This window comes from Apus apus, chromosome 2, assembly GCF_020740795.1.
Source record: "Apus apus isolate bApuApu2 chromosome 2, bApuApu2.pri.cur, whole genome shotgun sequence".
NCBI lineage: Eukaryota > Metazoa > Chordata > Aves > Apodiformes > Apodidae > Apus > Apus apus.
Genome location: NC_067283.1, coordinates 33,350,343 through 33,376,020, shown reverse-complemented (window position 1 = coordinate 33,376,020; position 25,678 = coordinate 33,350,343). Strand labels below are relative to the sequence as shown.

Below are 25,678 nucleotides of genomic sequence, written 5' to 3'. Positions count from 1 at the left end.
AAAAGTTTCAGTATAGATTTCTTCAGCTTCTTATGAAAACCTTTTAGAGACTTTCACCGAACAGAAATACACAGGAAGGAAAAAGTGGTGTTCAAAAAAAAAACAACTCATTGGTACCCAGTATCTTCCTGAGTTTCCCACACCATTTCTGTCTACAGCAGTGGGAGGAGATGACTATAAATAAGGGTAGATTCAGACTAGATAAAAAAAGGACACTTTTTGCAATGAAGGTGGTGAAACACTGGCCCAGTTCACCCAAAGATTTTGGTAGCTGCCTCATCCCCAGAAAAATTCAAGGTCAGGCCGGATGGGGCTCTGAGCAACTTGATCCAGTTGAAGATGTCACTGCTCCCTGCAGGGAGGTTGGACTAGATGATCTTTAAAGGTCCCTTCCAATGCAAACCATTCTATAACTTGAAACATATCCAGAGGCTACAAAAAACGAATATGCAAATGCAAGAACTTATTATTTCACCAAAAAAAATTACAGAAAATTGCAGACAAAACAGCCATAGTAGGCAAGCCTTGGGTCAATGGAGAAGTTAGAAACAGGCAAACAAAAGGTTCCAACTAGATTTAAGAAAACAAAGCAGAACTTAACGGAGGAAAGGTGACAGCTAGAAGAATAAACAACAGCTCCACTTCTTGCTGGCAAGGACAGAGGATAAAAATTACAGGCAGACTGATAAGCTTACGACAACTGTGCACCTGCAACATGAGCATCAGTAAAAACCAGCCTTCAAAAAGAAGCTGGCATTGCTCTTGTGGAATCATAATTTTTGACAGTTACCTAAAATTAGGAGGGAAATTAGTTAAATTAGTTTCTATGGAACAGAACTGCATTTCCCAAAAGCAAACTTAAACTTTAAGCAAAGTCCTATGAGGAAAAAAAGTTTTTCAAATACAACCACTTCCAAATCCAGCAGCCTCCACCTGCATCTTCTGATACTAAGGTCATCAGGCTTTTACTTTGGAGTACTCATCCAGCTTTCATCAAAGTAGCTGGATGAAAGCATCTCCGATCTTTGCCCCAAAGGAATTTTCCTCGTTTCACTCCTGAGGGAAACTGGATCAGTTCTGTGATACTTGCACACAAAGAAATCCTGAGTTGTGCTGGCTTTGCACACTTAGGTTGCATGTGACTTCTACACTGCTCAAGGCTCCTTGTGTGTTTGTTCACGGTTTCAGCTGGCGGGACTTGCACAGCTTGCAATTTACCACAGTTCATGCAAATACAGCATAAAAATTTGAAGTGTGCTAATTACCACTTAAAATCCTTCTGTTGAACATCAAAGCACTCTAAAGACCATCTATGGGAACTTAACTCTTCTATTCTCCTTCAAGGATTGCCCCCGTGTCTGCTCTACTCATGGCAGGTGGGGGAGCAGGCGGTAGCAGCACAGGGTACATGAGGCAACACTATTAAGAACTTGTACTTCACAGATTTTCATGTTCTAGTAACGCCACAAACAGGCTGTCTTTGAGAGCAACAGAGAAACCTTATTACTAGAGTGAGGATGGAACAGAAAAAATGTTCTCAATAAGTTGATTAGAAAGAGAAGCTGCAGCAATGCATGGAGGACTCAGCAAGTGATGGAGACATTACAGTATGTTCCCTCAGCCCTTGGAACTAACTAAATGCAACCATGTACTGACTGCAAGGCCATAACATGCACTTTAACAGCACAGGCAACCTAGGCTACATCTGGGAGAACAGAAAAGCCAAGAAACACCTGGTAAAGGAAAATCCTGCTGTTACCTAGACAAAGAATATCTTGCATCTCAAAGCCCCAAAGGTCACATGCACCATCTTCTTCCACTTCAAACAAGGACTTTCTCCAGAACTGTAAAGTCTGTCAGTATCCAGTACAGATGCCAGGCAGTACAGCTTTTGGCTTTGCTAAGACACCAGGCCATGGAGTTGATGAAGGAGATCATAAAGAAGCCAGAGGGCTGTTAAATTGACTAACTTTAATTGATTAAACTCCTAGGATACCAGTAACTTGTGGCCAACACTGCGACCTTTGAGATGAGACAGAACAGATCCAGCCTGCTTGACCATGCAATCATTAAGATTGCAGGGAATTTGAATGCTGGAAGTTCACAAGTGAAGAAATGCGTGTCAGGGAGCCCTGGCAAGCTTTCCCAGCTCTGCTGTGCAGCAAGTGGAAGGGGGTCCCACCTTCAGGCAGCTAACTAACTACTGGCAAAGCAGAGGGGTAACAAATACAAACCAACACCACATCTCCACACAACAGGGAAGGTCTCGTTTCTCCTCACCTACTGGTAACATATCTTGCAGCTGTAACACACAGATGCTAGACAAAAGGGAAAGTAAAAAATATTTTTAAAATATTCCAATTCAAATGGCTTTAACTTACAAAGATGCTTCTACACTGTGTGATCTTGGTGTATTGCAGACCGTAAAAAGCTGCCAAAACCCAACTCTAATAACTGAGCCCATGTCCGCCCCCCAACAATGCAGGCTGGCACTAACAGAACATAATTCCATGTCGTAGCAGCAGATCTGTCCACAATGCTAAAGGACAGGACAATTTGAGAATTGTTTTCAGTCTATACAGCCACAGTATATCTGCTGTGAAAAATGCATGTTTCAAGACAACTGCTGTAGGGGGTGCCTGTCAGCACACACCCAGAAACCTGAAGACAAGTTTTCACCACTGTTTTAAATTATATGAATGAAGTTCTGTCTCTCAAACATCTACCACGCTCTAGAAAGCCACCAACTTGCAGGCTACTAGACTCCCAGTTTGAAATCAGGATGAATTAATACCCATTTCCTTGTAAGTTGGGGAAATGGCATGACTGCAGATGAAATAAATCTTTGCCTGTCTAGAGGAAGTCCTTGAGGCAGCTGCCATTAATGGAATATAATTTAACCTGCAGGCTGTACAAACTTGCAGCCACCATCAGGAAAAAAAAAAGTTAAAATACTAATGAATGCTTGGAAGAAGGCCTCTGTACTTGCAGAAAGCTATTCTGAGGTACAAAAAATTCCCACCTTCTCCACACTATACAGGAAGAAGTGTTAAACAATAATGAAGTGAGAAGCAAACTATGGGGAAAGATGTAGTAATGTTATTATAGATGTTAGGATAGACATGAAAATTAAGAGGTAGTCAACAGAACAGCTTGAGTCTCCACAGCATGAGTCTCCAGAAGTGACCAGAGGTGTGACATTCAGAAGAGTAGTTCCCACTGCTCCACCCAGACCACGAAGAAAAGAAATGTTGATGTTCTCCCAGTCCGCTGAAAGAACTACTATTCACAAAGAAAACTAGCCCTATTCCAGGTCTGCAGGCTAGGTTAGGTTACACCAGAGAAAGGGCTTGTTTGCAGGTGCCTCAATAAAGCATTTTCTCTTAGATGACTTTGCTACCAGACCTACAGCCTACAAGGTGACTGTAGTAGCTGACTTAGGTATGATGTCCTGAGCAAAAGCCAAAACTGATATCTACACCAAGGTGAGGTGTGCAGACAGAACACAAATCTGAGCAGGTAACAAAGGTAACAGTCCTCATGAATGGAAGTTGTTGGCATCAAGACCTGCAGGCTTACCATTACAGGCCACAAGAAGATATGAATGTCATGATCCCGTGACAGCAACTGAACTCCTTACTTCCCAAGAAAGCAATATTCAGCCCCTAAAGGTTCCCCCACTGACCTGGTCTGTGCAAGGACATTGCTCAAAACTGGAGACTACTGATTCCAGGGAAGAATGAAGTTAAGTATCATTTCGGCTTCTCAGAAGAAGCACCAAGTAAGTAAGGAGACAGACAGTTCCTACAAGATCATTTCAACCTCCCTTCTGAGTTCTCCCAGCTCCCATCTTCTAATTTAGACGAGATGAACTTGGGAAAAAAACATGTCTCAAATTAAACAGCAGGCACTCCATTATCATGGATTACCATTCAGCTTTGGCAGAAAAGCAGTGCAACATGACCCTGAACCAACCTATTTTCTTAAGGCCTTCAGCAAGTAAGAAATGAGAAGAAAGCCACAGCTACAAAATTACCACAGAAAAGGTCATAGTAGAAACGAACAGAACTGGTGACACTAAGACTGTAATCAACATTTCATTCAAACGGGAAGCTGTCTCCTCCCCTGCCACCAAAAGGTTTTTAAAGTTTTACTGCAGTTAAAAAAAAAAAAAAATCCATCTCCTCTGCTACGTTCTGCATGTAAAAATCCTCTTACTTACAGATGGTGAAGAGATTTTGAAGGGACTGCAATTTTTTTAATCAGACATACACAGAAACTTCTGGTTTCAGAAAACTAAGAAGTTTAGCAGTTTGGGGATTTAAGAAATAAACTTTAGGTTGCAAGGACTCTGAAGCAGGAAAACTGCAAAAATTTATTCTAATGTACATGACACAGCACAACAAAAAGCATCAGGTTAGTCTTCTCACCTCTATTGATTGTTTAACATTAAATAAAATTAAACTTAGCCTTTATTAATAGCAAAAGACTGCGATCAGTATTTGGAAAGCATCCCAGGAAATTGCTAATCTGTTTATTTTCATTGACATAAACCAATATATTGTTCTTCTCATTTCTGTAATGAAAATATTTATTACACTAACCAAAAATCTGCCTAAAAAATATTTCAACATAGGTTTTGCCATAATTGGTTATATTGACATTAGAGAAACTAAAAAAATAATTATAATTTAATTTTAAAAAGGATAAAGTATCTTACATGCTATTCCATTTTAAAAAAATAATTGATTTAAGGATAGAAAACCAAGTCTAATATCAGAGGTGGATCTGCCAAGCTCGTATCTTCTGTTCACTATGGACTGTGTTACTGTACCTGAGGGCTCCCCAATTCCTCTGGTGCTGTTTCTTGCCCATTACATACTACATTTTTACATTCTTCATCCAACAACATGCAGCTTCAGTAACTCCTCTACAAAACACTAGTCTGCCATCAGTGCTGTCCAAGAGCAACACCCAGAGGCTGAATACATTTCTACAGCAACTGCACATTTTAACCTGTTTCTTTATGAGAAGGTAGGAAAATCTTCATAAAGATAATCAACAATTTCCTGGAAAACTAAAGAGCTGACAAAACTCTTTCACTGGTAGTGCTAACAGCCAAGTGTTGCAGGCAAACAAACCCACCCATGAAAAATCACATCTTTATAGCTATTGCAAACAACATTTAAGAACAAATGATATATACACACTTATACAGAGCTACTAAGTAGTTTTTGCAAATGTGTGTATATTATTTTGGCTGGCAGCAGCACTGCCAAGGAGCAACCAGAAGGATGCCTGCTCTCTGGAAAGCCAACTGCATTTTTCCAATGCAGAAAGACAGGTAAAAGGCAGGCTGCTCTCCATTTCCTTTACAAGTTGTCAAAGCAGTACTTTTTTTTTCCCCCCTTAAATCTTGAAGGTAGTTACTGAAGGAATAACTTGTTGATTCAATAACAAAAAACCTCCAACAAAAAGGTAATACCCCAGAGCATCTTTAAGACTAAGATCTTATCTGGAAACACAGCAAGAAAAGGGATGGAAAACTGGTTACAAAAACAAGATCTCTGGCATCTAACAAGATTATTCTCTGTAAATTTAAAGCTTACATAACAGACTAAGAAAAAGGCTGACAAACTAAGAACACAATCTGTAACTCCACACTTACACCAATTAGCATGTATTTAGAATAAAATATACTTAGAAGAGCAGTGAAGACTGGGTAATCACAAAACAGGACTGCACCTACCAAACATTTTATATTTTGAGATTTTGGAACAAGACAATTATTTCAAAAAAAATCAAACAAAACCAGAAGTCTCTCTCAAACACCAGATAGAAAAGTCCTTCATCTCTTAAGTAGGCTTTGTTCCGTTCTCCTCAGTTATTCGCTTTTTTTTTTCATCTGTCTTTTCAGAATCATGTTCCTCACATGGCTCGTGTTCTCCAGCTGATTGTGGTGAAACTGGAATTGCATCAACTGCCTGGAAACAATCATCCCTCAGCACCTGCTCAGCTGTCAGTCTGTTACAGCAGAACAAATTCAGGAGAAGAGATTTAACTTTATCATCCTACAAACAGAGAGAGAAGGATTTAATCAATAAGCAAAACCAGCTCAATTACAAGTAACAAGCGGGTATTTGGTGAACACATCTTGTGTTTAGGGCCCAAAGTCCTCACAAAAGGTTGCACTATAGTACGCCCAGTGGTAAACTTCACAGTGCTCATTGACAACAAATTAAAACCAAGTGTACAGCACCAGGTGTGGCAATCTGGTACCAGCAGATTTCACAGAAGAGCGTGAGTTATTCTATTTTAAAATATCAATTTACTGAATTACTATAAATTATAGAAATACTGAAGCTGGTCATTGTACTGAGAAGGAAAAGAATGGGTGGCATTCACCTTCAACAACTTCTTAACTTTTGTCACATTGCTTTTTCTCTCTACAAGACCACAGAGGAAAAAGAGAAAAACAAAGCAATGGCTCTGTCAACAGCAGATATTTTGCTATTAACCCATCACTTACACTTAAGCTCTTCAGAGTTATCAGAAGGGATTATATGCCTAACTGCTTAGCACATTAACAGAGACAGACTCCACACACAAAACATAAAAACACAGCTGCTACACATATGCATAAACACCAGCTGTTGAGGGAGAAAGAGCACACACTGGATTTGGACAAGGGAACTGCAAGAAAGACAATCTCACATGCTGATCTAAGACATCTGGATGACCAAAACTCAATCGGAACAGAATCTTTCCAAAATAAGGCTTGTTCAGTCTCCAAGCCAGTAAGACCTCTGACCAGGGTCAAAAATACAGCAAAGCACAAGACACCTGTACACCTCTCATCTATCCCCACTTCATCCAGAGAATCATTGTGATGCAAAGAAATGTACACAAGTAGACAAAAACAAGCAGATAATTCCCAATTCTTCCGTAATAATTAACAGAGCGATTCTGGAGAATTAGACACTCGTCAAATAATCTGAAATCTGGGAGAAAATATGAGATCTGGAAACAGATCGTACAGGCATAAAGGACTGTTCAGAAAACATTTTAAACGCTCAAAGTATAATCTCTAGTTAATAAGATCCAAATATGTGCAATGAAAGACAGCAGTGAACCGTAACTACACATTTCCCCTGCAAAATTAAGTGAGAAGTGACTCAAGTCTGATCATTTGAAGACCTTGAAAAGCTTTGCACTTGTATATCTGCATTTCATGGTACTATCAAACGTCTGTCAACAACAAATAGCCCCTTCTTACCATCTTCTTCCATCAAGGAAGCCAAAAATTCATTCCACACGGAATACTGCTGTAGGACAACACTTAATCATGTTTGCTACATTTCATCGTGTTTGCTCTTATTTACTGCCTTTTTTTTTTTTTAATACCTAAAACTGCATGCTGAAACACACTGAACACTGAAGCCTGGGGTGGCTAAGTAAAGTGGCTAAAAGATCTTATCTCTAAACTTTGTTTTCCTCAACAGTTACCTAACATAAATATCCCCAGCTTAATGCTTGACATTCTCTTCCTGTGGCAATTCTACATTTGTTGAAAACAACCAAAATTTTACTAGTTGCAAGTGTGTAATTCCTCCTGGCATGAGACTGAGAAGGAAGGGAAATTATGAGCCTGTCAAGGGCCTGCAGATGGGCATGGAGATTAATTCTGAATAAGCTGATTATAGATAAAGCACTTAAAAGCAAAATAGATTTTCCCCAAGAACTGGGGCAAGGATTAACAGCCAGAGGTCTAAAAGATTCCCCAAGAAACAGCTGAAAGATATTTATTAGTAATACATTTCTTAGTAAAAGTTCCATGTGTGTTCCTGTGCATTGCAGGCAGAACAGATTGCTTTGCAGCAGACTTTGACGGTGGGTCCACGTGCATGCACACACAACCAGGATGAATCCTTTAAAACTGCCAACAATTATTTACTGATTAGGTTTGTATCACCTGACAAGGTCAAAATAAAACACTGCCTCTTTTCATCAGGAAAAAAAAAAAAAGTTAAAGAAACTTATTTTTATTAAAAGCTGTAAAATTAATCCCTGCTAAGAACAATAATGGATAAATACATTAATTGTCCTTGAGATAAAGGCAGCTGTTTGCACTTCAACGAACACCTGCTATAGAAGAATACCAAAGTAACACCCTGAAACTGGATTTGTGTATTTCAGACCTTATTTGTAAAACATTATCATAGCAGGAATTTTATGGAAAACAGAAGTAAACCAAATCCTATTTTTTATATCCCAATAAATCTTTTCTACTTCCTTGAACAATTAAGTTTAAGGGAAAAAATTACGGTTTTCAGTGTCTAAGGATTATTATGCATAATCCTGAATGACACACTGGGCAAACGGTTCTGGACAAGTTTTGTGGAATACATTTAAAACGCCTAGTTAGTCTTAATGGTGAATCATCCAAGTGCTATTTCCGAGACTGCCGTGTTTCATGAGATTATCTTTTAATAAGAAAACAGACAGCTATAATGAGCAATAAGAAACAGTATTTACAAGATAACTTCCCTGCTCAAATCCTGTATGTTCTATGCTTTTATTTTCCATTGTAGTGTGTTCTGGTTTGGTGGGTTTCTTGATAGCAGGGGAAGGGCGCCATGGGTGGCTCCCAAAAGAAGCTGAGAAGCTCCCCCTACTCCAAACCCAGCCAAGGAGACGTTAGAGGGACAATAGATGCGCCTCAGTGATTAACATGCGAAAGAACTGAGACCTGAGTTGAGCCAGCACTTAAGAAGAGCTGAGCTGGGGAAGGAGAGTGGTGCTGGTGGTTGCTAAGTAAGAAGGGAAAGAAGGTGCCCAAGCAGAAGTTTTCCTGCAACTATTAGTGAGATGGCAACTGTCCCCCTGCATTCATAGAGGAATGTGGTGGAACATTCCCTGAAGGCGCCAGGAGGGGTGAACTTGGCCACTGGACTTGGATGTTGTGGCCAGTGGATTTGCTGCCAGTGGACTCTGATTATGCAGCTTTGGAAGACCCTGGTGCCAGGGGAGTTTGTTCCTGAAAGAGCCCGTGACTCTGTGGGAAGCCCAGGCTGGAGCAGTTCCGGACCTCGTGGGAAGGACTCATGAAGGAGAGGTTCGAGGAGTAATCTCTCCCATGGGAGGGACCCCGTGGGGAAGCAGGGAAGGACTGTAAGGAATCCTTCCTGAGGAGGATGTGATCTGACTCTAAACCCCAACCCATCCCCCTGCGCCCCTGGGGGAAGGAGGCAGAGAAATCAGGAACAAAGTAATTTGGGCCCGGGAAGAAGGGAGGGATGGGTAACATATGCAAACCCTGCTCTTTGTGTTGTCTGTGTCCTGTGTGTGTTTGATTATTATTTTTTTCTCCAAATTGAGTCTGTTTTGCCTGGGACCTTAATTGGTGAAGAACATTCCTTGTCCTTTGTCTCGACCCAGGAGCTTTGTCCTCCTCATCCCAGAGCGTATGTGTGAGGGTAAGTTGAGTCTTAAGGTAAGATCAACAGAAGAAGCACAATATGAGAAGTAGTCCATACAGGTTAAAAAAAGCCAAGGGAAATGCACTCAAAGGAGATGGGACGGACACAGGACGAGAACAAAGCAGTCAATAACTAGACAGCCAGAAGTACAGCAAAAAGAACAAAGCAGAAACTAATCTGGAAAAGCAAACGATGTGAAAAATGTCCATAAATCTCCCAGTGCATTTCTCTACACAACATATGGTGGTATGAATTTTGTTATTCCAACGTATACAGACGAAAAGGAATTGCCTGTAGCAAAGGTAGAAGAGGTTAAAAGAAGGCTAGTAAGAAGGTCTGGCCAGAATGCTGAAAGGTTACAGGAAAGAGTTATACAAGAAAATAAAACCAAGGAAAGAGAAGTGTTCAGGCAACTAAGACACACAGAGAGATGCCAGAACAATACCAGCATTTGATTAATATTCAAAAGATGTGTAAGTTAGCAAAGGATTGACTTCAAAGTTGGGGGCCTAAGTTGAGAAACATGAAGGCACCCAGGTCTACTTCTTATTCTCAAACACTGAGATACTAGGCAAGGACCAGCTTCAAAAAATGGACTGAAAACAGAATTAAAGGTGACAAGTCGCTGGCATACAGTAGACAGAGAACAACAGTTGAGACCAGAATGAAAGCAGCAACACAAATTTGTGTCTTCCAGGGTACACTTACATCTATGCATTTGTTACACTTGTTAAGTGATTAAAATGGAATTTGGCTGTTTTATTAAAGCTCAAGCAATTTGCATTCACAATGTAGAAAGGCTGATGAACAAAGTCAACTTCACTGACTTCAGAAAAGACAGATTCCTCATTTTTGAGGCTGAATCTCAATGACTTATTCTCCAAGTTTGTAACTTGGTGCCATTCAATTTATAGTTATCCATGAAGAAATTGTTCCTTGTGAAGTCAGAGTTCAATATTGAGAAAACTATGGGGTTTTCTGCCTTCTCAAACAGCATTCTATGTGTGTGTGTGTGGTATTTATAACTATCCAGAGAGTAAATTAAGACTATTTTCTCAACCCAGCACTTAAAATGAAATGCTTGACTTAAAAAGAAATATCTATTAACCCCCAATAAATAAGAGAAGTCTAATCTTGCTCTGACAATTAACGTACCATAACAACCATATCCACCTCAGGTGTTCCATCTTCTTTTATGACAAACTCCTGGTTTTGAACACAGAGCTGTAAATGAAAAGATACATAATGCATAACTCTGTTGGGTTTTTTCCCTTTACTTTAACAAAATTACGTATCAGTCAAGGAAAGTCCAGATTTCAAGTGAAAATTAATTGTTATGGGAAAATGGAAGGGGAAAGGCTTCCTCATAATTTCACAGTAGGGTAAAACATACAAGGGACTCAAGGTGCCCTTACACAGAAACAAGGGGGGGGAAAAAAATCTGTACCAGAACAAGCTTTTAGAGGTCAAAAGAAATGGTCCTTAAAATATATGACTCAAAGCCCATGCACAAGCTGTATGTGTAGTTATATAATCCTCTTTGAGAAATGCTGAGGGGTAAGTGCACTCTAACAGACAAATGTAAAGCCTGAGCTCATAAAGTAATTCTTTCCCAGTGTTTACTATTGCCTACAACCATGTCCAACTACAGCATTTTTTCAAAACCCTGCCTGCAGGTTAAGCTGAAAATGCCTCTATTCTGAACAATTACATAGACAGCAAAAGGAAGCATGTGTTTAGTCAGTGCTGTGAAACATACAACTTAACACAGGAAAGTAGACTGCTTTCTCCTCCCAGGCATAACATGCACTAAAAACCAAAACACTTATCTAAGCAACGCTGCCAGCAATACATGTCCCCGCCTTGCCTTCATCTTCCCTCTCTTTTGATTTGGGTGATTCTTCAGGGGCAAGGTCACAAAAAAAGAAAAAAAACTTTCACAAGGAATGAATAGGAAGTGCAGTAAAAACTAACAATACCCAGCACAAGGAATAAAACTATAATTTTTATTCATGTTACTCTACAAATTACACTATATATTTTAAAGAAAAAAGCACTGTCTTTTGCCCATAATTGTAACTCCTATTCATTCCACACTTAGCAGTCAACTGAAAATATCAACACTTAGTTCACCAAAATGATTAAAGCAGAAGTTGGAGATGACATTTACTGCTCATTATACGCCTGTTACAGTTCCACAATGTTACTAGAAACTCTCTCAGAAGCCACAACATACCCAGAAGAGAAGGCAGCCATAAGCATACATATCGGAGGCTGGAGAAGCTGGCTGTCCCATTTTTAGTTCAGGAGCAACTAAGCTCAGGGTACCGACAACCATTGTGTTTGCCACAGCACGTTGTTCCTACGGGGAAGAAAATGGTTCCTGTGATTTCAATCAAGACCAACAGCACACTGAAGCAGATGTACCTCCCTCTCCCTTCTAATGTCAGAAAATTTTACCATACAGTTCTGTGCTGACCTAGATCAAAATGTAAAATACTCCTTTACTGATCAAAAAAAAGAGGTATGTAAAGGAAAAAAGATAATATCACACATCTGTAACCTGTAACTGTAATAAAAGAACAGGGATGGCAGATTTTACTCAGTACTAGAACTATCAAAACTCGTAAGTTGGTAAAGAATATATATTACAAAACTTCTCAAATTAGGAAAAAAAAAAATCACATATTAAAAGAACTTTGGCACTATTTTGAAGAACTTTAGTTCTCAAGCTCAGTTCTGACAGCTTTCCTGTTTCTTCTTCTCTGCCTTTATGGTTTTTACCTGAAACTAGCTGCCTCCTCCCTCCTTTTTTCCAGCATATTTTAGGGCTGTCTACTAACAAAATAAATTATAGACGGAGTTTCTAACACTCTCTGTGACAGTGGCTGGTGCAAGCTATAGCCAGACTGGAATCAGGCTGAGAGAGCTACTGTTGTTCAACCTGGAGAAGACTCCAGGAAGTAACCTTTCAGACCTTATAGAAGCATTCCAGCACCTGAAGGGGGCCTACAAGGAAGTCAGAGGGGGACTTCTTGCAAGGGCATATAGTGATAGGATGAAGGCTAACTGTTTTAAGCTGAGAGTTGATTTAGAACAGATATTAGGAAGAAATTATTTACTGTGAGGGTGGTGAGACACTGGAACAGGCTGCCCAGGGAAGCTGTGGATGCCTCATCCCTGGAAATGTTCAAGGCCAGGTGGGATGGGGCTTTGAGCAATCTGGTCTAGTGCCAGGTCTCCCTGCCACTGGTAGAGGGGTTGGAACTAGATGGTCTTTAAGGTCCCTTCCAACCAAAATCTATGATTCTGTGAAGAAGACTAGTCTCCAGATTGCTAAGAGTCTTTGGTAACACATCAGTTACCAGCTTCACTCATGCATTTGTGATCATGCAGAAAGTACAAGCACTGAGCTGCACTGACTCCCCTACAGAGAAGGTACAAAATGGACCCAGGCCGTGAACCACGGATGAACCTTCCTGCATATAACACGAGCTGCTTATTTCAGCACAGCCCACACACGCAGGGAGGAGTAAAGAGAGAGATACTCTACATCAGCTCTTGCAATTTTCACAAGTACACCATCTGTACTGAGTATGACCATTAAGAAAATTCTGCTGTCAAAACTTTTTAAAGCATCTCTCTTTAGCATGTTGAAAAATCAAATTTATTTCAAGGGAAGCATATCTTGTTGTCCAAACATTTGACATTCTTCATGAGACTGACAGATAATGCATTTCCAAAACAGAAATAAGGGTTCTCAATGAAACTTCATGTTTTCTATATTAATATAATTATATACTCTAGCAATATATAACACTATTTAAAAATTTAAATAAGCATTAAGCAAACCTCTACCACAAAAATGTTTGAGCTCAAACAATTTGAGTTTAGAAAGCCAAAAGGTCACTACAGAAGAGATAACATCATTGGAGACTTTACTACATAAACACAACAAATAGTAAAAAAACAGCTTGTGTTCTTAAAGAATATTAGGTTTTCCCCAAAAACAACTATTAAAACCTTTACTACAGAAACAGAGGACTACATGAGAAGTACATATAATTACAGGTATATGTAGGCAACATACAAAAATCCCGTTAATGTTCCAAATACTGCAACAGATTAAAACACACATTAGAACACTGTCACCTACCAAAACAGAAAGCCAAAGACTTTGTAAGAGCTTGCTCAGCCCTTCTTCAAACATGAGTTCTTACTCTCACCTCTGATGGTGCTGATGACCATTAAATATACAAGACAGACAGAAAACCACTACTGCATCTTCTCTTCTTTGTTCCACTATTTTGTTTGGTAACCAGAGCCCACATTCAGTAATTCTTTCTTTTCCTGTCCAAGGTAAGATTATTCACATTTCAACAAGACTCAAACTGCTCAATTATTCAGAATATGAAAAAGGAATCTTGCTGATAAGCACAATGTTTATCTTTTACATTGCATACAATTGTCTTTTTTGATACATAAATCTGATTAAAAGTTGCTTAAAAGATTTTTTTTTTTTTTTACCTCTGATTTTGTGAATTCAAAGTCTCCCACAAATCCATGGCTTCGATTCACAGCAAAAACATTCCTTCCATGCAGAGATCCATGTACTATGTTAGCTCCATGCAATGTTTGTAAACCTTGGGCCACTCCTTTCATCACTTTTAATGCCTCCTAATGATTTAATTTGCATATTTATTACAAAGATAGATATGGAAAAAACAAAGCACAGTATCAAGTAAGTTTCTATCCAGAACTAAGACTTTTTTTAAAGATTTGTTCACATTCAAAGTTCATGCCAATTCCATTTTATGAAGTATGGAATATTTCCCATTAAGACTATTATGACTTGCACAACCAGGCAGGGGATTAAAAAAATGCAGTGACTGATTAATAAATCACCTACATGAAAAAAATATTGGAGGAGGAGGGAAGAGAAATCACAAAAAAAATCTGTGTGACAAGTAGGTTGAAGTCCAGAAATGCAAGCTTCAAGTCACCAAACAGAACTAGAGATTGTGCTGGCTTCTAGCTACTGCTTCTTTGAGAAGGGATGATGTCCAAACTGCCTATATGCTGTGTGGGAAGCCAGGCAAGGAAAAGGAGGGGAATGAAGTGAGAGAGAAGAGAGGAAAAAAAATTACACACATGGGAATCCTCTAAAACTTCAATACAGAAATGCCTGCCTCTGAACATCCAACATGTTCAACTCCAGGACTTTTAAAATGTACTAGTAATACAGCTAAGGCATCAATTTCAATAAAATAAAAAGAAGTATATGCACGCAAAATCTCTTTTCAAAAACTAGTAACTACTGCCTGACCAGATGCTAAGAATGTCAGTCAAGCTAACCTGGCAACTTATTACAGTCACTATCAGCCACCAAAGGCCATGAAACACCATCAGCCTCATAAGATACAGCAAAACAATTTTATTTCAAAACATACAAAATAAAATGCTGATAGCCTAAGCAGTTACACTTACTTCTGAAGTTAAAGGTGTATCAGCCTGTAAAGCTTCCAGACTTGCTCCTGGGTAGTACGGGACCATTAAATACACCAAAGGATCAGACTTCAACAGCAGCAACAATGACAAATTAAAAAAGGAAAAATAGATTGTTTCAAATATAATTAATATTGGGACGTTTATCATGTGCTAGATGTGTGATAAATCAATTAATTACTTATTGTCTACTAAGTAGACAGTTTATCTAAACTCAGAAAGGAAGGATTTTTCTGATTCAATACCCCAAATTAAAGCATTTAAAGCTTCAGGGTTGGGCCAACTGCAAGTCTTTCAGCTGAAACCAGGAATCAAGATCATCAATTTAAATCTTGCCTTGCAGAAAAGAAGGAACAACAGTTGTAATAATCCAGATTTCTCCTTCTGCTGGTGCCAAACTCTGTGATACTTGGCAACTCGTTCTATCACTTGAGCCTCTGAGTTTACATCTACAGAGTATCCCTGAAAAACAAAGCAGATACTCAATTATTACTGCTAATGCCTGTAACATTATTAATTTTAAAAAATTATAATAATAAAGAAATGCATATTGTTAGATGCCATCAAACACCTTCCTCTTCTACTTAACATAAAACTCAATTCCAACTGTCACAGACGATTCCTGTATTTTCTTATTAACTCTTAGAAAGTCTGTACCAACAAAGAGCAAGTGTGTCTCTAATGTGATAGTTAAATAAGCCAAGTCAAAAGCAAGAAGAGCATTTACAACCATGCCTCTCATAATACCACAGCCCCTGGTTTCTTAACTGCTAGCAGATGGGTAGAGAAGCAGAATAAGGGAAAACCAGCAGTTCCTGAAATTTCTCAGTGAAATCATCAGGCAAATCGGCAACTGTAAGAAGAGACAGGAATAATGAAGAGGAATAAAGGTCCACCAGACACCAGAAAGAATAAACAGAAGGGAAGCACTCTTCACTACAGCAGTCCTCAGAAAAAGTGAAAAAACTCAGTAAGCAACATGGAAGCAATCCAAAGAGAAAGTAATGTTTCATATTCTACAGATCCTAAGAAAAATAATCTGCCCTCAGAAAAGCTCTGTTAAACACAGGGATATGAAAGGAACAGCAGAGTTCATTCAGAATCTGCAGGTTAATAAGCCAAGGCCTCACCTGCAGCCCTAACCGAAAGCCAGTGCCAACATTACCTTTAAAAGAACCTTCTGGCCCTGAATTTCTGAACACACCAAAGGTCGCTTCGTGCTCAGTTCCTTCATGGGCTCAGCATCCAGAAGGTCTCGGTCCAGGCTGCACGTCAGAAGTCCACCAGAGTTCTGAAGCACATGCACACAAATATCCAGGGTAAGCACATGGCATTTAACAGCTGGTAAGACTCAAGAGTCTTTGACTACCTCTCTTCTTCCTCAATTAACTTAGCAAAGCACAAAGCCTGTTGGGACATGTTAAAAATTTACAGCATCTGCTACTAAAAGGCTGGCCATGACAGGACAACTAATGAAATGCACTCCTTGAATATCTCCCAGAAGACAGAGCAAAGGAGGAAGACCCCAGCAAAAAACACTCAGGGTATACTGTCCCCTAAATGAATAGAGACTGCAGAGGATTGTTGGCGCAGCGCCTTGATAATGCCCAAAATAATAACTGACAGTGCATTCAAATGCAATCTCTGCTTACCATATAGTTCAAAATTCCTGCTTCTGGATAAAGAAGTGGTAATTCAGGGAACCATTTCTGAACCAAGTAAGTAAGCTTCTCCTAAATGAAGGAAACAAGACCCACAGCTTCAAGTCACTAGTTTGACATAGATACACACCAACACTTGCAATGTACACCCAAGGATGTTCAAATGTATGGTGACCATGACTGTACCTCCTTCAGCAACATCATTCAAAGTAATGCTGCCATTTGTTTTGTGGTTTGTCGTGTTGGTGTTTTTTAAAGAAAAAAAGAAAACCCAGTACACACAACCAGACACAACATGAATACACCAGTTCAATACGGGCAGATTTTTGAAAGTTCTGTGGGTGGGTAGTGTTAAGGCTCCAAACAGCTCGTGCACTATCACAGAAAACATTTCATATTTTCTTAAGGAGTCTTTTTAGTTTGCAGAAGACAGTTAGCAGAAGACAGAAATCAAGTCACATGCATCTTCAGGCCCTGCACAGCTGTAATGCTGCGAGGTAACTGTCACATACAGACACCAGGTCTGCAGAGGGAGGTGTATCACCACCACCAATCTTGGTGCTCTTCTACCTGCTCAAAAGGCAATGGTTTCCAATTCTCCCCTCCATGTAGAGGACCTACAGGACTGTTTTAACGTCCTCATAAGGAAACGGTTCCTCCCCTTGCAAGAAATATGGTCTTTCTTCAGCAACTGAGCTTACACTTTCACCTGTCACTCTACTGGATTGAGAACTACAGCTCACATTTTGATTCTCAGCTCAGATCATTATGCAGACAGGAAGGGGGGGAAGGTCTGAAGAAATTGGGTTCAAACACGCAAAACTGATCAACCTCCATGCTTTCTGCCATAGCTTTCATCAAAAAAGGGCCATCTTAACACCCAGCACTATAAAAATAACTTTTTTTATTTTACCCAGAGCACATATTAAAGGAAATAAAATGCAGATGTGCCTCATACAGGTCTGTTTTAGTTGCTTAAGTAGTTTAATACTTACATATTCTTCTTGTTCCTTGGATATTTCCTGAAGAATCCTATTTCTCAAGTCAGCAATTTCCTCTTTTATTCCTGTCATTTCATACTCACTGTAATCATCAGACTGTATTAGGAGTAACAAAGTTAGTGTATAATTCTTATTCTGCTGTTATACCAATGATAACCTACTGTATGAGGATTAAAAAACCAGCTTACATAACACAGTCCTGGAGTTGAACATATTCTCAAATGCATATTTTACTCAGTCTCCTTCCTGGAATCCCAAGAGAAGGGATTAGGTCTTAAGAACTAATAACTGAAAGAGGTGTTCCCTTTATTTATGTAATAGACTAAGTATTCTAGTCCTTTACCTACTTGCTTCCTAAATCAAAGAGCAATTTGTTTTTTTCATTAGCTTATCACAAATAATCATAACAGCAACATTATTTATCTACCAGCAACGTCAGGCTCATTCACTTTTTTCTCCAATAAGCAGGCATTTTCCCCATGTCACCTCATTATTCAAGAATCCTTGCTAATGGATTTCATCACTGTGTCTCATTTTTTAAATCTCACTTGGAAGCTTACTGCCCCTTTACAATTCGTAAAGAGGGACATGTGCAGGTTTTTTTTCCTTAAACATGATCAGAACAATTACTGTGCTATAAAACAAACAGCACTGAAGCTGGGCTAAGGTTTACATTCTTTGTACTTCTCTGAGGGGTAATGGGGATCCCTAAAAACCAGAACAGACATTGACTTCTGTCACCAATGGGGAGGTACATGCATTATTAACAAAGTAAAAACCTAAGATAACCACACAAATAGCTAAGTTAAAAAAGCTGGATAAAACTGTGCTATGAACAGCAATCAGCATCAGAGGGACTTAGTTAAAAACACAGTGCCACAGCTGGGAACTGGAATATGAGTGGCTATGTACTGACTCTTTTTTAAACTTTTTAGGCTAGGTCTCAGGGCCTTGTAAAACTTCCACAGCTAAAGGCAAAACTGAGGTGAGAAACCACTAACTGTTTCAAATAGTTACAACTTACTTGGAACAGACAAAATTCATATCTCTAAACCAATTAATAAACAACAGACAAAACCACCAACACTGTAACATTTTCATACTTCCTCAAAGTTGTTCTTTTCAACCAACTTCCACCTTAACTGGGCCTTTAAGCTTTTCACCGTTTTCTTAATTGATAATAAGTTGTTAATATCAGGTCTTCTATTCAGCCATTCCTCAGCCTGTTTTTTGAACTAGGAGGAAAATAGAGTTTAAAAAACAAATAAACAAAAAATCAGGAAGTGTTCAAGCATTCTATTTTAATATGTTCAATCCAATGCATTAGAGAAATTGCCTGAAACCTATCTGAATTCAGCTTTTCAGGGTCCTTCCCCATAGAGAAAGGGTTTTATTGTGTTTCATTTTAATTACCTCAACAACCTTCTGGAAAACTAACATTCTAATTAAAGCTCAGTCCCCTGAAGTTACATACTACAGATTCGTAATGAATCCAGAGATTCTAGCTTCCACTGCTTTACTTTTTTTAAAAAAGTATCTTCGTATTTCACTGAAATGAAGCACTGGCTGGGGTAACGTACAGCTGCAGTTCTAAAACTTTAACCCAAACAACTTCTCATCAATAAGATACTCCTAAAATTTCCTTATTAAAAGAAGAGGACATTTTTCAAAAATAAATTATGTAGAAAGCATTACTAGTATAGATCAGCACAAAAGAAACAAATAAAGCAAGAACGCACCTCAATGCTGGCCAAGTATCTGTTCTGTATTACAGTGATCATACTTTGCTCCTGAGAAATTTTATGGAGAACTTTGTTGTAAGCATTCATAATTATTCCCCTCTCTGCTTCATCATGCTCCTGTATTCAATCAGACAGAGGGAGATTAAAGACTGAGAATTGTTATTCATTTATACACACCAATGTTTAAGATGCAAAACCTTTACCGAGAAATTCCACTGTTAATGGAAAATATAACTTATCAGATTTTTCTCTCTGATCTTAAAGAGATTCTAAAAGGCAAGTTGGCTCATCTAAGCATTCATCCAATAATTTCAATAGAATTGGCAATTTCATATTACACAAGCTATGAAATAATTTTTTAAGGACAGCATGGTTAAATAGCTATGAAGCACTGCTCTAAAAGAGAGTCACTGGTTCAATCACAAAGAACAGTGAGAAGCAGACTAAACTACTGGTTGTTTTTAGTATAATTAATTAGAGAACAGCTTCAGCTTTTGATGACATGACCATTCTCTGGCACAGTAGGGTCTCTTACTGCAGAGACAATGAAAGTACCTCAAAGAGTTAGAAAACAGAACTGAGGACATCCTTATCAGAAAAGGTAACTGGGAAAAAGGCTATCACAAGCATAGGAAAAGATTACCAGTAAGGCAAGAACACCTGTCCCATGCAGAATGAACGTGATGAAAAACTACTCACCTCTTAAGACAGAAAAAAGTAAATTTATCCATACACATTCACTCAGAGAGGTAATACCATTATTTTCAACAGAAACTTACTTTCCATCACCTGGGTTTTCAACAAAAGCACCAAAACTCAGTACCACTCAAAGAAAGCTTCTCTGCACATAGAGCAGGAAGAAGCAGTTTTCCTAGTATTTCTTAGTTAAGCCAGTCAGTCATACACACAGCTAAATTCCTGTAATCCAAAGCTGTCCTCTGACCTACTGCTTGGAAAACACATTGTCTCGTCTCTGGGGAGCAACCTGAGTGACTTTCTATCACACTTCCACAAAAAAGATGTTGCCTTGTAGCAAATAAACTCATCTGACACATTAATAAAAGCTTTAAACTGAAATAAAAGATGTATATAATATATAAAAGTCGTGACACAGTAGGCATAGTTAGAACTTACTTTTAAGTCAGTATCTAGCTCCTCAGAAATAGCCAACTCAGCCTTTTTGAGAACTTCATCTGCATTGCCAACCACTTCCTCTAAATCTGAAGATGCTTCTGACATCAGGTCAAAACACTTCAAAGAGGAAAAAAATAAAAATCAGCCTTGAAACTGAAAGTAAGAAGTCAGCAAGCAAATAGCAAAAACAGGCAAGAAACACAAAGAGTTAGCACTATAGGAAACGTAATCAGGATTTGAGTTAGATCTCACCTTTACACGCCTCCAACTTGAGTGATAAGACAATTACTAGAACACTAACAGAGTTAAGATTCAACAGGCAAGAAGAAAGTTGATTCTTGCCTTAATCGGGGTTTATTTTCCAAATCTTATTTTTATTTTTACCCAACATCAAACAGTAGAGAAATCCCAATCCATCTCCTATTGAGTTTCATCTCAAAAATTAACACAGTGATAAACAAGAGGCTCAATTTGGCAGTTTCACTATCAAGTGGACTTCTTCCTATACAGTACTACCTGAGATAAAGACACATCCTGAGATCTACTGCACAATTTATCAAGGGTGAAATAAGGTTAAAGGTTTCACCAGGAAACCTTAAGTGTTTTCACAGAACTCAGAAATAACATAGCTTCAAGATATGAGATACAGCATGTGTCAGAGAAAAATCAGTAAGATCAGCTTATAATTATATTGAATATTGCCAGCAAAATTTTGTTAGTAGCATCTGCAGAAAAAGAGATATTACACTGGCAATCAAAACTAAAATGAAAATATGGTCCTGTATTTAACATGCAAGATACACAGTCGTAATAGAAACCTGCAAACCCCGTTAATTTACCTGTCAAGCATGTGTACTCCACCAGAGATTGGGAAATATTTTATTGCTTTAACCTTAAAGGAACTCAAACTAAAAACTCTAACAGTGCAAGTTCAAACAGTATGTTTCTTCCCAAAGCCTGGAGCTGCATACTGGACAGAAGCCATCCAGTCTCTGAAAATTTCATTGTCTATCATTGACTCATTTCCTCTTGTAGATTTTGATCAATGCTGAATGAGTTTCATTTGGATTCAGAAACAGAGGAAGAGAGGTATTTTGAAAATAAGATGAGGGGAAACGCTTCAAAGAAGCATTTCCTTTACATGATTGCCCATACTTTTTTCAAAAAAGGAGCTAGAGGTTAAATTGCAACAGAATAATTGCCTATCAAAAGCTGAAATTATTAAGATGGATAAAAGAAGATTTCTTCCTTGGGCTACGTTGCAGTGCTTTACCAACCCATGCCAAAAGTGTGTACATTTCCTATGTCTCTGAACTGTTTACACAAAAGTTCCAATTAGAAACACCACTACACTAACAAACTTCAGTCACTTTCATACACGCAGAACAGCACTCTGAATTGCATTCAGCAATCACAGACACCCACCTGCAGGTTTGTTTGCCCCCTCCGTTCTTTGCACGGATCTTTTGTCAACTCTTTCAGTAGACTTTATGAAATAGAACCTTTTAAAATCTGAAGTCTTTCTAACCAAAGGCCACTTGAAAGGATTATTTACAGCATTTTGGTCATGCAATTGACAGATAGAGCACATCCACACAAAAGTTACATTGCATAAAAGCACTGATCTTTATACAAAAGAAGTCCTTTCGTAAGAAAGCATAAGCTCTGTACGCTAAACACAAAGGTACACTAAGAATAGAGATAAATTAACACTTTTCCCCAACACATTACCCTTCCCTCTGTATCACTGTCACCGAGGGCCACTGCTCACATGCACTATCTCCTTGCCATGGGTAGCTGTCCCTACTCATGCCTACTCTTCCCAAGCTAAACAGAAAGTGTCATACTTCATCTTTTCCACCAACAAGAAAGACTGACTGTTCGCCTTACCTTTGAGGTGTCACTGAACCAGTCAGCAAGAATTTGCAGAGCTTTGTCTGTATTAATTCTGACACAAATTAATTTCTCCATTTTAAGACTCTTCCATTGAAAGAGCTGTTGAAACACCTCCTCAGAGTCATCTGCTTCAGAACCTTGACCATACACCATTTGCAGAGAAGCAGACAATTCCTGTGCATTATAAGTGAATAAAAAAAAACAAAAACAGGTTTGCAAACTAGAAAAATGTTGTGACAGCATACTTTCTATAATAATCAAAACACTTAAAACAGAAGTAGTTAGCACTGCCTGCTGGCATAAATTATTTCTACTATAAAAGCCTCTTTCTGTATCCTGTGAAGGATATTCAGTATCTGAAGGGGGCCTACAGGAAAGCTGGGGAGAGACTTTTTATAAGGGCATGTAGTGATAGGACAGAAGGTAATGGCTTTAAACTGGAAGAGGACAGATTTAGGTTAGACATTAGAAAGAAATTCTTCACTGTGAGTATGGTGAGACACTGCAACAGGTTGCCCAGGGAAAAGGTGGATACCCCCTCCCTGGAAGTGTTCAAGGCCAGGTTGGATGGGGCTTGGAGAAACCTGGTCTAGTGGGAGATGTCCCTGCCCAAAACAAGGGGTTTGAACTAGATGATCTTTAAGGTCCCTTCCAATCCAAACCATTCTATGATGATTCAACTTTTCTCTCAGATCTAGGGGCAGTATATCTACCAGAAAATACACTGCAGAGAAGAATCTCACACAGAAATCACAGTCTGATTTTTCCCTTTGAAACATGGAAAGAAAAGACACCACAAAAAGCTTAAGAATGTATCACATCCTATTTCCAAAAATAGCAACACTACTTACTCCAGAGGAATATCTGCATACATTCCAGACTGTCCTCAAGTAAAAAAATCAGGTAAGTTACATCCTATTTCTCATCATTTATTTTTCATACTATACAAAATTCCCTAGAACTATAGCAACTTCACCAGCATATGGATACAGAAACAGGCTCCAGAAGGATAACATATTACCAGATGAAAATGGCTCAGTGGCCTACATGCATCTGACCCTGTTCCTATCTCTTATCCTGGTAACTCAAAGGGAGCACAGAACAAGGTACTACACGTGGGGCAAAGGAAACGTGCTTGTAGACAGCCAACACAGAACAGCTGACATATAACAACTGGTCTTTTAATGCCCTAGCTTGCTTTAGAGTAATTTACGTATATGCCCCCATTCCTAGCCTTCCTTTTAACCAATACAGTATTACTGCTTGGAAAACATGGAGCTCACCAACTGTTTATTTCAGTACTAGCTAGTTGGACCCAGCTGTGGCTGAGGCTGAAGCTGTTTGAATTTGTGGTTCAGGCCAAGAATAGCTCTCACTAGAAGGTATGAAACTTAAGTCAGAAGAGATGTGTGATGCAGAAGAGGTTTGCCATACACAAGCTCAATGAGAGGGGCACTGACTTCTACGCTCCTGTTCTTCTGAGACGCATCGGAAAAATACTGATTTCTCCAGGAAAGCACAGCATGACCTCTCCAGCTCTATAAAATTACAACCATGGTTCTTACTGATATTCAGTAAAAACTTAGTTCTGCTTCCCTACTTGGAAAAATTATTTTTATCTTCTAGCTTTGAATACAAGAGAGTACCACCAAAACAATTATGTTCAAGCCCAAAATTCACTTGGCAAACCTAGCTGCATTTCAGTACCCCTTTGAGTATTTTTTAAAAAACTATTAAAATTTCACTGCAGCATGCATGATTACCTAGAAGATGCTTAATGCCTACCATCTAGTGGATTAGCACAGCATAATCTTTAAACACACACCAAGAAAAAACAACCACAAGAGAGAAAATCCCCACACTGACAAACCAAAATTTCCCTCTGTCTGAAAGATCAGGTTCCACATGGGACCTCCACTGATAGAAAGCCATGAAATGCTACCCATCCAGCATCTTTTTTAATTAGACGTCAACCTGCATATCAGACTAGAACCAAAAGATAAGCATATCAAAATATTTTTTTGAATGGCATTGTAAAATAATTCCTTTAGAAACTCAGCAAGTAATTCCATGAAAATATCAATGCTTCAACTTACTAAATGTTCTAACCCTATACAAAGGTTCAGCCTATAATCTTTGTGGTTTTTCAGAATAACCTAATGTCGTATGTGTGTGGACAAATACACACCTGGAATTTGTATAGACAAGCTGCCAAACTACTGACAACGTTTTTTCTCCTCTCCACACACACTTGCACAGTTAAAATAAAAACAAATAATATTTCTGATGCAAAGAAAAAAAATAATAATTCTATTAGCAAAGGCCAGAGACAGCAACTTGGTAATACTTCTATTGGTGAAGTCCTCTTCAGAAGTTCTTACTGCCCCTACAGAGCATAAGTTCCTGTCTACTTCCCCACTTCTATTGTTGGTTTGACTGGGAAGGACAGAGACTCTTGGTATAATTATGTGCTTCTCTACTGTTTAATTCACATCTTAAAAAAAAAAATTGAACACTTTATACTTTGCTACACTAGTTCAAACTACAAAGTCTTCTTAACAGAAAGGGCTAGGAAAGTGTATAATCCAACCACAAAATCCCGTGTCACAATTTGCAAGGTAGGCTTTTTACTTGTAGGCTTTCTGGTTAACACCTGTCTTCTACTAAATATTCTTGTGCTTTGTGAAGTCCTGTTAGTCAACCAAACACAGAACCAGAAAAGCTGTTGCTCAAATCCAGGAGCTAGATTAATAATTTCCCTCTAGAAACAAAACATCTACGAGACCAGGATCACAAGTAACACTGAGAACTACAGGTGTCAGATGTACAACTTAACTCAGAAGTGTTACTTAAAGCTTCATCTGCTGCTGTAGAGGTTTCTAACTATAAAATGTTTAACATGTATGAAACATACTCCACAGGTTCTCAGTGTTTTGGAATCACTACTGATAAAAGCAAGCTCCTTACCTGTAATGTCCTTGAACGTTCAGAAAGGGGCAGCTGATCCACTTCTATAATTAATTTTTCCACAACTGAATACAAGTTCTGCTGCACCTCATCTCTCTTGGTAATCAGTTCATCTCTTTCATTCTATGCAGAAGGAAAAGCAAGTCAGCAACTCTCACACAAATGCCACATACACAATGTGGAAAGTGATACCAAAAAATACATTAATCCCTAAAAAGTATGAGTAATACAATACATGACTGAATAGGAATGAGTGAAAAGGCAAACTTTGTTTTTAATCTCATACTCCTATG

The 25,678-nt window shown here is 38.7% G+C and overlaps 1 protein-coding gene across 1 annotated transcript in view; it reads right to left on the bottom strand.

The window, feature by feature from the left end:
* Nucleotides 1-4,731: 4,731 nt before the first annotated feature.
* Nucleotides 4,732-25,678, bottom strand: part of STK31 (serine/threonine kinase 31) — a 35,637-nt gene continuing 14,690 nt past the window's right edge. Inside the window, exons 10-23 of the mRNA XM_051609539.1 lie at nucleotides 25,386-25,508; nucleotides 22,413-22,592; nucleotides 20,523-20,639; nucleotides 19,386-19,505; nucleotides 18,750-18,881; nucleotides 17,641-17,742; nucleotides 16,637-16,717; nucleotides 16,150-16,275; nucleotides 15,321-15,446; nucleotides 14,967-15,053; nucleotides 14,007-14,156; nucleotides 11,716-11,841; nucleotides 10,635-10,703; nucleotides 4,732-6,071 (exon numbers count right to left, since the gene is read on the bottom strand). Of these exons, the coding sequence (XP_051465499.1) occupies nucleotides 5,856-6,071; nucleotides 10,635-10,703; nucleotides 11,716-11,841; nucleotides 14,007-14,156; nucleotides 14,967-15,053; nucleotides 15,321-15,446; nucleotides 16,150-16,275; nucleotides 16,637-16,717; nucleotides 17,641-17,742; nucleotides 18,750-18,881; nucleotides 19,386-19,505; nucleotides 20,523-20,639; nucleotides 22,413-22,592; nucleotides 25,386-25,508 (1,755 nt within the window). The 3' untranslated portion in view covers nucleotides 4,732-5,855. The remainder of the gene's footprint in view (nucleotides 6,072-10,634; nucleotides 10,704-11,715; nucleotides 11,842-14,006; nucleotides 14,157-14,966; nucleotides 15,054-15,320; nucleotides 15,447-16,149; nucleotides 16,276-16,636; nucleotides 16,718-17,640; nucleotides 17,743-18,749; nucleotides 18,882-19,385; nucleotides 19,506-20,522; nucleotides 20,640-22,412; nucleotides 22,593-25,385; nucleotides 25,509-25,678) is intronic.